This window comes from Sinocyclocheilus rhinocerous, unplaced genomic scaffold (genome assembly GCF_001515625.1).
Source record: "Sinocyclocheilus rhinocerous isolate Xijiao unplaced genomic scaffold, SAMN03320098_v1.1 scaffold62, whole genome shotgun sequence".
In the NCBI taxonomy this organism is placed as follows: Eukaryota; Metazoa; Chordata; class Actinopteri; order Cypriniformes; family Cyprinidae; genus Sinocyclocheilus; species Sinocyclocheilus rhinocerous.
In genome coordinates this window covers 123013-137513 of record NW_015656585.1, presented here as the reverse complement: position 1 = coordinate 137513, position 14501 = coordinate 123013, and the positions used below count along the sequence as shown (strand labels likewise).

General features: G+C 37.6%; 1 protein-coding gene across 1 annotated transcript in view; it reads left to right on the top strand.

Moving 5' to 3' along the window:
- LOC107720245 (collagen alpha-1(XXVII) chain B-like) overlaps positions 1-14501 on the top strand; it is a 76160-nt gene that overhangs the window by 35240 nt on the left and 26419 nt on the right. Inside the window, exons 7-20 of the mRNA XM_016527883.1 lie at positions 381-425; positions 1570-1623; positions 2762-2806; positions 3797-3850; positions 5028-5072; positions 7652-7705; positions 10373-10417; positions 10579-10632; positions 11147-11191; positions 12329-12382; positions 12670-12723; positions 12844-12897; positions 13421-13474; positions 13581-13634. Of these exons, the coding sequence (XP_016383369.1) occupies positions 381-425; positions 1570-1623; positions 2762-2806; positions 3797-3850; positions 5028-5072; positions 7652-7705; positions 10373-10417; positions 10579-10632; positions 11147-11191; positions 12329-12382; positions 12670-12723; positions 12844-12897; positions 13421-13474; positions 13581-13634 (711 nt within the window). The remainder of the gene's footprint in view (positions 1-380; positions 426-1569; positions 1624-2761; positions 2807-3796; positions 3851-5027; positions 5073-7651; positions 7706-10372; positions 10418-10578; positions 10633-11146; positions 11192-12328; positions 12383-12669; positions 12724-12843; positions 12898-13420; positions 13475-13580; positions 13635-14501) is intronic.

Below are 14501 nucleotides of genomic sequence, written 5' to 3'. Positions count from 1 at the left end.
TGGGATTGTACATGCTGGTTTCACTTTGTTCCTGTGACTCATTGGCAGACACTTTGAATGCAAAAGCAAATTTTCATTTCATTATGTCAAAAAAGAATAACGTTACTTTTGTAACGAGAACCAGCTTATGGTCATTTAATAGCTTTTTGTGGGAAATTATTAAGTTCCTTTAGAATTACTAAAGTTCAGAGATTATGATAGATTTTCTTTTGGCTCTATATGTGGAAACCCCCCAGGATATGATTAAGCAAATGTTTGAGAAGTGACTCCCTTAAAGGCACATTATCCTTGCTCTAATTTACCTCCTCTTGTTTGACAAACTATAAATGGGAGTGTTTATATCCTTTCGCAACACTCAATCCCTCTCTCTCTCTGTTTAGGGACAGAAAGGCCATCCTGGTCCCTCTGGCCACCCCGGAGATCAAGTGAGTTCCTATGCCATTGCTTTTTTTTACTTTCCACAAGAGGAGAATTAAAGGAATTTATAAAACTAGAGGATTGATAAAACTGATCTTTACATAACCAAAGTAAAAATCCCAAAGGTGCTGTCACATTCACCATTGATTTGCAAACTTTTGAAGGCCAAATCCATTCATTGTGAAGTGAATTGGGAAGACTTTCAACTGATAGAGTTTCCCTGAACAATTTTTGTTTGGGGTTGGCAGAATAGCTTGGTTTTTTATTATGTCATTGTTCCCATTATTATATCTGTGGCTTTCTTTTGCCTGTGGAATTTGACTGTGCAAATGTGACCACACCTTAGCTCTGAATATTATCTTGTCTGCTTAGTAGACATGATGATTTCAGTTGGGCTCTCATTTAGAACTTTTCAGATCCTTTGAGACCTAAGATGGAATATATGTGTACAACTCAAGAGTACTTTTTTTTTAAAACTGCACATACATTTTAGGATTAAAAAAGTAGCAGACTACAGACTCACAAAAATGATTAAAGGCATAATTTTTTTTGTTGCAATATTTTAGTGACAGTAAATTAATTGACATCCCTTGTAAAATATGCATGTGACAACAAATCTTTCATCTAACCAGAACACTTTGCTACTCAGTTGAGATGCATTCCAAATCATCCACACTTGCATATATAATAAATTACATGCTTAGCAATGGACACAACGAAAACTAAAAAGAGACTGTAGAACTGATTAAACATTTTTTTAAAGTTTTGGCAATCTAGACTTTCCTCAAATTTCTGGAATTGAATTCTGGAATTTAAAGTTGTTGAGTTATAGTAGTATAAAAACAATATCTAATGCTTTCATCTTTGTTTCATAATCTCACAATTCTGTGGTTGGCCACACATGCTCCATTTTTGTCATAGTGACAAAAATGGCAACACATGAAAAAAGACTGAAACTATTTACAGACACGCAGAAGAAAAACATGTTGTTTTAATAGAAAGGCCATTCACTCCTCTCTCTCTCCATTGTGCTTTTTATCTTTCTTTTTGTTTGTTATGGCTTTCCACAAGAAGAGCTTCCAATGCTAATGACATATTTATTGTAATGGATTTTTTCCTCCTTATATTCTGTTCATTCTCCTCTCTCCACAGGGAGAAAGAGGACCGGATGGAAGCCCGGGTGCCAAAGGTTATCCTGGCAGGCAGGTGCAGTAAATCTTCTGTTGTGCTGCTGGCTTGCACAGTACTCACCGACACGAGTATAGTGAGACTAGTAGTAAAGTGTCAGAGCTTGTATTGGAGACTAAAACAGCTTGCTCTGCCAATATGACCACTTATTTTGACATCATTTTTGAAAAATGAGAATTGTTTTTGGAATTAACAGGCAATGAAAATGAATTTTATTTTTTGAGCTTAGTGTGCTAGCACTAAATTAATCATTTTTTGGGTGCTAAAGGCATGAATGATACCTGATCTTTGGAAAAGTCATTTGCAAATGATGATTCTCCCACTTTTGATAGATGTTCTCCCTCTGCTGAGTCTGCATGTGATCAGCCCCAGCTTTTCCGGATTACCAGATTCACATATTCAGGGAAACAAATACAACTTACTAATTAAACATTCTGGTAGTTTCCAGTCTTGCATAACTTCACAATGAGGCATGTTTTAGAAAATCCTATTGGAATTTAGATTTGCGTAGATTTTTTTGCGGACTTTACAGAGAATCAGCTGATTTAACTTTTTAAAGGGATAGTTCACCCAAAAATGATGGCATTTAATCGCCCTCAGGCTGTTCCAAACCTGCATGAGTTTCTGTCTTCTGTTGAACACAAAAGAAGATATTTTGAATAATGTTGGTAACCAAAAAGTTGACGGTGGCCATTGACTTCCATAGTATGGAAAAAATACTATGAAAGTCAATATGTACCGTCAAATGATTAAATGCCAGAATTTTCATTTTTGGCTGAGCTGTCCTTGGCCACGTTTGGTTAAATCGGCACATGCTACAAAAGCGCACATCCCAGTTCAGTTTATGTTTAAAGTTTGGCAAGCCTAAAGTAGGAATTGTGAGAGGTATTGCCAGAATTGTTTCACAGTTCTCAAGTATGTCCTACAAACACTTGATAAGTCTTTAGGAGGACATATTGATTGGCACTAAATCAACTTATTTGCTACTTTCCACCTGTTCAGCACCAACTCCAATTCCAGTTCCTTATGATTATCAAGCTGTCATTTTTTGATAGTGTATTATACACAGAGAACTATGGAGTTTTAGCTTTCATGAGCATATTTGCAAAATTGCAACATCATAACTCATCATAATTGCTTTGTTTGTGTTTTGTAGGGTTTGCCTGGGCCTGTAGGAAATATGGGACCAAAAGGTGTACAGGTAAGGGATAAAAATAACACAGAGACTCTCTATATTGCCTGTTTTGATATACCTGTATTGTCTTGATATATATTTTTTTTAAATCAGAAATCATTTAGACACTGTTGGCTATAAATGAATCATCATGTATTGGCTGAGTTCAGTTAAGATGAGATGTTTTTGCATTCCATGTTTGTTCCTATAAATTTGCCTAAAAGTGGTAGAGCTATGATTTTCAGGACGTTTTGTAAGGGCTGCTACATTTTTAGTATTGAAACCTTGTTTTCAGTTTGGAAACTCTGAAAGGCACCAGAAAAGGAAATGGTTGTAGACATTTAAGGATCCGTTATTGGGAGTTGTTTTCATTATAAAACCTCAGAACATCAGCTCTGAAAGTATACCGCTGTCAGCTGGGTTTTATATTATAATTCCACTACCATTTTAAAACCAGTTTGGTCTTGTAAAGTATATGGCAGCAGTGTACATCCAAAGCCTTTTTTTATTATTTCCCTTAGTGCTAACATATTTTTATTATTAGTTCGTTAGTTTTATTTTATTTTACTGTATATAAGAATATGTTAATATATCTGTAATAAATATATTTTTAATAATGTTTTATTTCATTTAGCTAGTTAATATTTAATGGTTTTCATTTTTATGTTGCTTTGTATCATAAAATGCATAATTCCCTCATCAGTCTTTGTCTTTTGCTTTTCATGATTTTATTGTATGTTCATGTGTATTAACCTTGTGACCCAACCTTAGGCATCCTGCCGAATACCAGTGTGATCCCTGGTGTGAGGGTATGTGCCCTTGGACTACATCGTGGAAGCCAGCACCATGCAGTCCATGGGCATATACACTTGCCTCAAGGCCTAGATCTTCACCGAGCGTCCACTGTCCTCAAAAGACCTTTGCAAGTTAATCTGCACTTTATCAAGGGATATTCAGACCATATCACTCTAAAGTCTCTCTGTTTATTTCTTGTCTTCTTACACTGCCCTTTTTTAGGGCTTCATTGGAATCCTAGGCGTCTTCGGTCTCCCTGGACCTGATGGAGAAAGAGTGAGTTTTGCTGTTGTTTCTGCACTCAAGTGATTTTTTGCTAATTATGGATGTCATAAAGAAATGCACAGCAAATAGTTTGAATTTGAATGGAATAGAAATATTAAAATGATGTACCGATTTAGAAAAAGCTGAACACAGAAAACAAACCCAAAAAATATAACAACACACCAAATGTATGTACAAAACAAACTATCATTGCGCCTGCTGCACCCATAGTACGGCAGCAAATTTCCTTGATTATTACTCCAGAATGAGAGTATAGTTCCTAGCCATGTCGGCCTAGAAAATTTCATTTCCGTCGGTCTTAGTACACGATGTAACGACAGAAGAGTCAAGTTTTAAATAGGAAAAATATAGAGTAGTTACATCGTGTACTAAGACCGACGGAAAATGAAAAGTTGCAATTTTCTAGGCCGACATGGCTAGGAACTATACTCTCATTCTGGCGTAATAATCAAGACACTTTGCTGCCGTACCATGGGTGCAGAACTGTTTAACTCTAGGGGAGTTGGAAAATGAGCCTATTTTCAAAAATAGTGGAGTGTTCCTTTAAGTGTAACAACTTTTACTAGTGCATTAAAAGTCCATTGGTGTTCCCTAGTTTTTAGTAAAACAGTGTGGCATAATGGAGATGTATAGTCTTGGTTTTAGATGCCCCTAGAGGAAATATTACTTGAGCAAAGCCCACACACTTCCACTTGTGCCTTACATGTATCATTTTTCTTTATAATGGTGGCTTGTAAATCCAGAGCACTTGCTTTGAATAGGAATCCTGGTGAAAGGGGCACGCTCCACTAAAACCACAGAGATCCCCCTTCAAAACAGTAGTTTGTCTCAGTTCTCACAATATTTGCTCAGGAATCTCGAGCTGGTGAATTCCGGCCTGCAATACTTTGTGGAAATAGCAATAAAAGCCCCCGGGAGCTGGAATAGGGCCTGCTGCGGATTAGCCAGATCATGTCTCCTATTTTCAGGCCCAGAGGGAACAGAGTTCATAGAGATCTGAGAGACCCTTTTGTGTCCAGAAGAGCAGAAACTAAGACCTTTCAGCATTAACACAGTCTATTGCGACTGGGATTGGTAATTGATTAATTCATTGTGTGCTTTTTTTGTCATTTCTGTCTCTTTTTACCTGTCTTTCCATGCTCTCCTTCTATCTGCTGTCTCCTCTTAGGGTTTACCTGGTGTTCCCGGGAAGAAGGGCAAGATGGGTAGGCCGGTAAAGTTTTCTTTCACCATCCTCTCTAGAGAAACTTCTGTGAATGACTTGCCTGTGTGTTCAGTGATTTGTGACCCCTTTCATGCTGTTTGAGAGAGTTTGATTCTGTTTGTGCTGACTTTATGACCCTCGTTATCTACACTCTTAAAGCAGGGTTTCTCAACCATTGTTCCACAGCCAATTGGATGGATACATTAGAGTAGTTCACCCAAAAATGAACATTTGCTGAAAATGTACTCACCCTCAGACCATCCAAGATGTAGATGAGTTTGTTTTTTCATCAAAACAGATTTACCGTCAGAATGAGAGTCCAAACCTCTGATAAAAACATTACAATAATCCACATGACTCCAGAACATTACAGTAATTAACATCTTGTGAAGCAAAAACCTGCATGTTTGTAATAAACAAAAGCAATGTTATGGATGGAGGACTTATATTTTAACCAGAAGCAACTGGTTACAGTTAAAAACATCTTAATGCAGTTATTTATTATAAGCATGCAGTTTTTTGTTTGACAAGACGTTAATTGATGGACTGGAGTAGTGTGGATTACTTGTGGATTATTGTGGTGTTTTTATCAGCTGTTTGGACTCTCATTCTGACGGCACCCATTCATTCCAGAGGATCCACTGGTGAGCTTGTGATGCTAAATTTCTCCAAATCTGTTCCAAAGAAGAAACAAACTCATCTACATGTTCTATTTTTAAGCAAACTATCATTTTTGTGACTATTTTCTTTACTGTAAGACCATGATCACATTGCAGCCTACATTCCACGTAATATCTTAAGCACAAAATCTGCATATAGATAGATAGATAGATAGATAGATAGAACCAAACTCAGTCATAGCATAGGTCATAATGCAACTATTATTTTTCATTGTTCCTGACAGTCTGTCTTGGCAGTAGACAGAGCTGTCTTATTTTGTCTAGATAAATAGTACTAAATTACCAATAATTAATTACTAAGTTTTACCATCTGCACACCCATAATCATTTTCTGTTTAGCAAAATGACGTTGGTGCTCTAAGTCTGCGTATTTTCAAAAGAACTAGACATTAAGAATTCAGGCTCATCTTTTTCCAAAACAACTTCCAATTATGTGCAGTTCTTTCTAGACTCAAAGCACAAATGCAGTGCCAAGCACAGAATCATCTGTTCTTAATAAGCAATTCTCTAACTCTGCAGTTCTGTTTGATAGGCAGCACATGCACCTCGTCTGTAACTCACTGTTTGCCTTGTTGAAGGACAAAAAAAGATCTCCACACAGCACAAGTGTTGACTTTGGCCTTAAGACAAGCACACGTTTAGCACACAGTGAAGTGCAACGTCATAGCTCTTGTCCTCTTATATAACGTAACAGTAGATAGAGGGGAAACAGCGCTGTCAGCGAATCCCGGCGGGTCCTCCTCTCGCTGCTCCTGGTCGTTGCCAGTGTAAGGAAACACTCAGCCATGGAATTTCCTGCAGGGCTGACAGAGACGAGAACTGAGCTTGTTTCTGTGACTCGGCATCAGGCTCTGCTTTCACAAAACAAAACTTCAGTGCAGCAGCCATATTCTTACATTTTTATTAGTACATTCTTAATTGCTGTTGTAAAAAGGTAGATTTGTCTTAGCATCCTTTAAATATTTAATTTTACTAAATATTATACGAGACTTTTACTACAGTTTTTAGACTTTATCTATTTATAGACTGCAATTATTTGATCAAAAATACTGTAAATTAACAGTAATATTGTGAAATTATATTACTATGTAAGTTTTAAAATATTATTTATTCCTGTGATGGCAAAGTTGACCTTTCAGCAGCCATTACTTCAGTCTTCAGTGTCACATGATCCTTTAGAAATCATTCTGATATGCTGATTTGGTGCACAAGTAGCATTTCTTATTATTATAAATATTGAAAACAGTTGTGCTGCTTAATGTAATTTTTTGGCGCATACTCACGTTTACTATTGATTTGATGATTTTACCTTTTCAGATACCATTTTATTATGCATAGAGCAGTTCATTCACACATTACAACAATTTAAAATGTTTAATGTATTGTCAGTATTTATTGTTAATCTTTGCTATATGGAAAGCATGGCTAAAGTGCAAATGCAAAATAAAAAATAGTTCTAACTTACCATACTATCCACCTTAGAAATAGTAATACAAAAACCTCCATTTCAATCTGTTTTATTCACATACTTAAATAGTGGTAAAACAATTCTGGCCACTAATATACTCCATCCAAAACCACCTTTGTAAAATGAACAATGCTACAGTGTCTCCCAGTTTTCTAGAACGTGTTGGCTGTATAGGAGATATAGTTGGTGGTTAAAACTTATTCTATCCTATTGCTGCTTTCCTGTGGCTGTTTTTTGAGATCCAGTTTTTCAGTATCCCATGATTATGGAGTGGTTCTGGTGATACAGAGGTTTGCGCTGGGTTAGAGTGAAGGGACAATGTTTACCATGTGGGCAACTGGAAACAGCAATGCACAAATGGTATCTGCCCTGAGTCTAAGTGCGGTTTCTTCAAGTCTCGCTCTGCTAAGCTCTGCTGTCTCTCACATTTGTGTGCTTAGGGCTTTCCAGGAGATTTTGGGGAGCGAGGACCACCAGGACCTGATGGAAATCCAGTAAGTAGTGCTACATCAACCACCTGGCCAACTGCCATTTGGGGGAACTCCAGTTTTCTAATGCTCAGAGAGATTTAAGCATAGTTGTTTGGGGTTATATTTATTATCAGGTTTAGTGTATCAGAATATTGCCGCACAGCAAGAGAAATGTTCAGCAAAAAGTCATCCCAAAGTCTCCTAGCCTCTGCATGCCCTTTTCCTGCCTGTCATACACTGTTATACACATACGGTTATACAAGCTGACCGGGCCACGCAAACCGCTACACTCTAATAAATACCTTTGATTTCTGCTACCACAATAACACACACAAGCCAGTTGGGTGTCCAGTGTGTGCAGCTCAGCATTGAGTAATATTGGTAATGAGGAAATCAGCTGTCACTACCAGAGTCTACAGCAGATATCTGTTTTAGCCATTACAGGGGTTGCTTCACTTCTGATCGTTTTACCATATTCGTTACCCAATTTTTCATCTTATTCATGTTTCCATGTACCATAATATTCAAATAAGTCATTTTTATGTCACTGATTTGCATATTAGGAATTGACATCTTATAGACATAAGTATAATATCTTAGCAATCTATAAAATGTGTATTGTCAAAAATTATTAGCAGAAAATTCTAATGCAAAACCACATTTCATCAGCTTGTTAGTGGTCTTTGCTAAGCCTTTAATTACAGTCACTATTGCTCATACTTACAGTTAGGAATTTCAAAAAAAAAGTATAGACTACAGATAGTCCTGCACAATTACTGGTTTGAACATTCAGTCTTTTGGCTTATTGAAGAGATGTGAGCCATTGTGCCATTGTATTCAGTTCATCCCACTGAATATTTATTAGATTACTTCCTTTTGTGTTCTGCAGAAGAAAGTCAGTCATGAGAATGAGTAAATGAACTGTCCCTCTAAAACTCTCCAATCATTTCGTCTGCTAAAATCCTGCTCTTTCTTACAATTGACTGCAAGCTCACATTCACATCTGCCCCCATCCAATCAACAACTGATGGATAGAATCAAGTCCCCACCCTACATTTTGTTTTTTTGATAATCCATTGTACTTAGATGTATGTCACAATATGGTAGAAAAGGTCTATCACTACTTTAGTTACATTGCAACATTAAGATATTCTGGTGAGCTCATTTTACTGTAGGTTCAGTAACAAGCCACTTATGCCGAGTTCACACTGCATTATTTTAAAAGTCGTCGGATCACCGATGTTTTAACACTAAATGACTATCTGGGGTAGCATTCAGTTGCTGCTATGTTCACATTGCACGATGGATTGGCAACAGGAGGTTACACACTTCATGACTTTACAATAGGAAGAATCGCCAACAACTCTGTCTGGTCCACAAACTACGTTTCACAGCCAAACGCACGCGAGAAGTGATAAGGAAATAACGCAAGTTCACGCTGATATTGTGGTCTGTAACTCCTCCCCGAACTTCCCACTGCCCAGTATCTTGCTCTCTCATTGGCTGTAGGTCATCACCGATGTATTTTTCAGTCAGAACTCATTTCACACAGCAGGATTTTGAATCGCTGACAGGTCCAGATATTTAGCATGGCAAATATTTCACAGGCGTCGGCAATGCGTCGGCGATTCTTTGATAATTCACACTGCGTGATTGTCACTCGCATGAACGAGCACCGATTTGCCTCCAATTTCAAGCATTTGTTGGTGACTTCACAAAACCTGTCAGCGAGTGAAAATCGTGGCTAAAATTGCGCAGTGTGAACTCGGCATTAGCAACATCCTAGCAGCCGTTAAAAGGATAGTTCACCCAAAAATGAAAATTCTGTCATTAATTACTTGCCCTCATGTCAGAACACAAATTAAGATATTTTTGATGAAATCCAAGAGCTTTCTGATCCTGCATAGACAGGAACGCAACTACCACGTTCAAGTCCCAAAAAGGTAGTGAGGACATCGTTAAAATAGTCCATGTGACATCATCTCCGTGTCTTTCATGTAAATTCACAAGAGTTCGATGATGTATGCGTGTGTTGCTGCTGACGCAGGAGCCGGCGTTCTAATGTAGAACCTGCATGTGCTGTGCCTTGTTTACAAAGAGAGGAATGCAGAAAGCTCTCGGAAGGTGCACCATTCACATAAAATTAAGTTTTGTTTAAAAATGTGGACTATACAAAAGTAAGTCATTAAGAATCTTGCCTTCCTGGGTCTTTTGCAAACAGCCCATTTCAAATATACGCTTGTGTGAACAATTTTTTTTTCCAAAGCTGAGCCGGCAGTAGCTTAGTGTAGTGCTAGCCTGATCACCTGACTGCCTGCAGTACTGTAACCCTAACCATATCGCAAACGTAGAGGACACGCACGCCTTCACCTCAATCCTTTTTATTCATCAGTGGTCACTCAGCAAGAGCAACCGACCCTGTAACATCTATCTGCTCACTTTCAAAGAACAAGGAAAGCAAAAATACACAGGGGATTTTTTTGGCCTGCTGCTGAGAGGAAGTAGGTATGGCAGTTAGCAGCGAGCCAGTCATGCCACACAACAAGCTCCTCTCTGTACTCCACAGCATGTCTCTTTCATTGGCTCACTGAGGGGTAGATGCAGGCAACCGGCCCCCCCAGACTTTCTCCAGCGTCCTCAGAGCGAATGTTGTGCCAGTAACGCTCAGTATTTGCTCTCTGTTTCTCACAGGGGGAGATGGGTGCTCCAGGTCCTGTTGGCATCCCTGGTTTTATTGTGAGTAAACAAACATTCAATTATTAACTTTGAACCTTCTGGCTGTAGTTTTTGCCTTCCCGACATTGATGCTTTCTGATTTTTTTTTCTGTTGGCCTGTGAATATAATGTGTGCATTGTACATTTTTATGCTTGTTTATGCTTTTTATATTTCATGGCAGGGTGATATGGGTCTTGTTGGAATTGTGGGTCTTGCTGGATTAATAGGACCAAAGGTGATTACATTGAAATTGTTATGAACATCCATGCTGAAAAGACTATTTCAAACTAGCCTAAAGGGATTTGCTGGTCTTAGTTGATTTAGGATGGTTTGGCTGGTATCCCAGCCTAAAAAGTAGCCAAAACCCCTCTAAAACAAGAAAAACACACCAAACTAACCAGCTTGGTCAAGCTGGGAGAAATGAAAGGAAATTAACTTACAAATTGCTTTCTTATAGTTGTCTTTGCACACTACACTAGAATAACAAAAAGGAATTTTAACATGATTTTAACAGTTGAAATCACACACAGTAGTACATAATACTTTAATTTTCAACACATTTAGTGACATATATTAATTTTGATTATTTTCATAGCAACAAATGTTGTAGGCAACACTATTTAATAAATGTACAGACAAGTTCAGTTTGCATTTAAGGAGCAACTGATGGTTAAAATTTATGGTCTTCCATTCATAAAACAATTCTACCAATTCTTCTTTTTAACAATTGTCTGTTTGTTGTCTTACAGGGTATACCAGGAAACCCTGGCGAGTCTGGACTGAAAGGTGATAAGGTGATCTGAATAACCTTTATTAGCTTTTGCTTCTTCTGTATTTGATTGCACAGAGCCACTATTAGGAGAGACTGAGATCAGCTGTAACATGCTAAAATGTTGTCAGTCACAGATACAAAAAGTTAAATGTCAGTAAGAATTTTGTTTAAAGCAGTTCATACTTTTATTCATCAAGAATGCATTAAATTGATCAAAAGTGACAGTAAAGACATGTATGTTACAAAAGATTTCTATGTCAAATAAACTCTGTTGAACTTTCATCAAGGAAGATAAAAATTAAGCAGCACAACTGTTTTTAGCATTAATAGTAATAATAAGACATGTTTCGTGAGCAGCAAATCAGCATATCAGAATGATTTCGGAAGGATCATTTGATACTGAAGACTGGAGTAATGGCTGCTGACAATTCTGCTTTGCCATTACAGAAATAAATTACATTTTAAAATATATAAATGGAAACAATTTTAAATTGTAATATTTCACAATAGTACTGGTTTTACTGTATTTTTGATCGAATAAATAAAGCTTGGTGAGCATAAGAGACCATTCAAAACCATTAATGCGATATAATGACACGTACTCCATACATAACTCAGTAGAGTTCTCTCTCTGTCTGTGATTGTAAATAAATAAATAAACTAACAGATAAATAGATTTTTAGATATTTGAGACTTTTCAATAAAAATTGCTTTAAAATTCACACAGTAATGAATGTTATTCTATCAAGTATTGATCAATATATTTGAGCAAAATAGTAAAGCAATGATATTGTTACTGAGGTGTGCTTTTATGTGAGATTTAATATTAGAGAAGGCTGGTCAAGGCATCAGCAGTGTAACCTCTGTCCTGCTGCTCCCCATTTCTGTGTTGGTCTCTCTGTCTGCCAGCTGGACAGGTGCTGGCAGCCCTGTACTTAAATGTTGTATTTTGCTGCTAGGCAAGATATTTATAAGGCTTTGTTTTGGACAGCTTCTCTGATCTCCATGTCTACAGTTACAGACACATTGTAACATAGATACAGATACAGTACAGACATAGAGACAGTATCTGGAGTAACTGCTGTGATTGAACTGCTGGGACATCCTGACTTAAAGGCCAGAGAGTGATGTTTTGTCACTGTTTTGTCTCTGTCGACAGGATGAAGTCGGGTTGCCAGGTGAACCGGGAGAACCTGGATTTCAAGGTGACAAGGTATTTCAGATAACGGCTTTTCTTTTGATGTATTCACACAGTGAGTAATATAAAAAACTGTGTTCAATAAAACAAATAGTGTAGAAATAAAATTCACTCAGAAATTGTTAGTAAATTTCACAGTGCATTACAAAGAAACCTCAACATTGAATTAACTTTAAAATTACAACTTCAAAAAATGTGTGTGTGCATGCATTTATATTTGTGAGTATTTATGTGCTTTTAAAGACCCAAACAGAGGTTTTTATTTAAGTAACTATGTACTTATTATTAACTGAATTTTCCAGGGTAATCAGGGCTCACCAGGTTTACCAGGAATTCGAGGAAAGCCAGGACCACAGGTTAATTCATACAACTTTTTTATTATTATTGTTATTTCATTGTATTTTACCAGGTTGATTAATTTTAAATCTTTAGTTCTGATTTGACAAAGAGTCAAATGATAGCTGTTTGTCTTTCAGGGTAAGCCTGGAGATCGAGGCCCAGATGGTTTGCCAGGCCCACCTGGCCCTGAGGTAATTGTGCTTTCATTTCAGGCCAAGTGTACTCTACAAAGACAGAAGGTCATTGCCTTGTGTACGTTTAAAGACTAACGATTTCTTGTTTTACACTACACATCTAATCACAAATCAGCTGTGTCTGTTATAAGATTCAATTCTTCCCACTGAAGTTCAGTTCGCATACAAACCCATGCACAAACTCACAGAAAGTAAACTATAGTAAAAGAGCATAAAAACATGACACAGTGTCTTTCAGCTGCACATAAGTGCACTTTTTATGTCTTAAATTGGCAACAAAATGTAGCCAACTCGCAGACTTACAACATAAAAGTGCACTTGGCTTTAGTAGTTCCTTCATTTTGTGTTAATTTAAAATAACCGCAGAGAGATAGACATTCATTTGCAGTTGTTTAGAAAGCTCACACAGTCCTCCAAATAGATTTCAGAGTGAGAAGTTGTAGTTGAGTAGCTGAGGGAGTCTTCTTAGATAAAGTATAATGAATGTAGTGCCAAGACTAGTGTTGTTGCCTTTTCTCAGGGCTTTCCAGGGGATATTGGACCACCAGGACAGAATAGCGCTGAGGGCCCAAAGGTGTGAATCTCTCCTCTTTAAGCTTTTGGTCCCCTTCCCAAAATTTGTAATTGGGTCCCAAATTGTAAAATAGGGGCAAATATGGTAATTTTTTAATACATCGCAGGGGAATGCAGGAACGAGAGGGATTCCAGGCCCTAGAGGAGTTCCTGGACTTGAGGTAGGATCCGGACAGGTTCTGACCCTTCTTTGGTTTAGGAATAAATTAATAGCTGTAAATCTGAATGTACAACTGTATACAGTATCTGCATCTATAGTTATAAACAGTGTGTAATATTAACATGTTTATGTGATAATCGTCCTCTGTGTATAACTGTATGTGTCATTTAAAAAACAAAAAAAGTTACTTCATGCTGCAACTACATTTGCAAGTCTATTGGCATATACAAGGAAGCAATTTGTAGTCACAAAACAACGTCTAATAGGTCCAGTTGTAAGTATAATGAATAAATATATGCCTTTGGGTAAAGCCAAATATATCCATGTTTGGCGTACATTCTTAAACAGCAAGGTTTTTATGCAAGGCCAGTAAAATTCCTTTGTGAACCCATCAAGGCCTGGAGTTTTAGCATTATACGGCCATGCGATTCCATGGAATAGACATACTTTTTCTATATGTTACAGTCATAGACCGTATAAAAACATGGACGTAGTGTCCGTGACGTCACCCGTAGGTTCCTGAAGAGGTTTTTGAAGCTCAAAGTGGGCAGAGCCGGACGTCGCCATCTGGGCAGCGCGTCACCGCGCATCACTCCCGGATAATCGAAAATGGGCAAAAAGGCGGGAGCTGGTTGCTGAAACCACGCCCACCTAGCTCGACGGTGGTGACAGCAGCGGCAATCCACCTGTCACTCAAGTGGCCACGCCCTTAATTATGCAGAACTTTAAGGCTTAATATAATTTAAACGGATGACTTATAAAAAAAAGTTGCCCCCTCACAGTTGTCATGAAGGGCAAAATTAGCTATATAGACAAAAATCATTTTTTGAACCAGGCTGTAAACATGTTTTTTCTGCTGTAAAGTTGG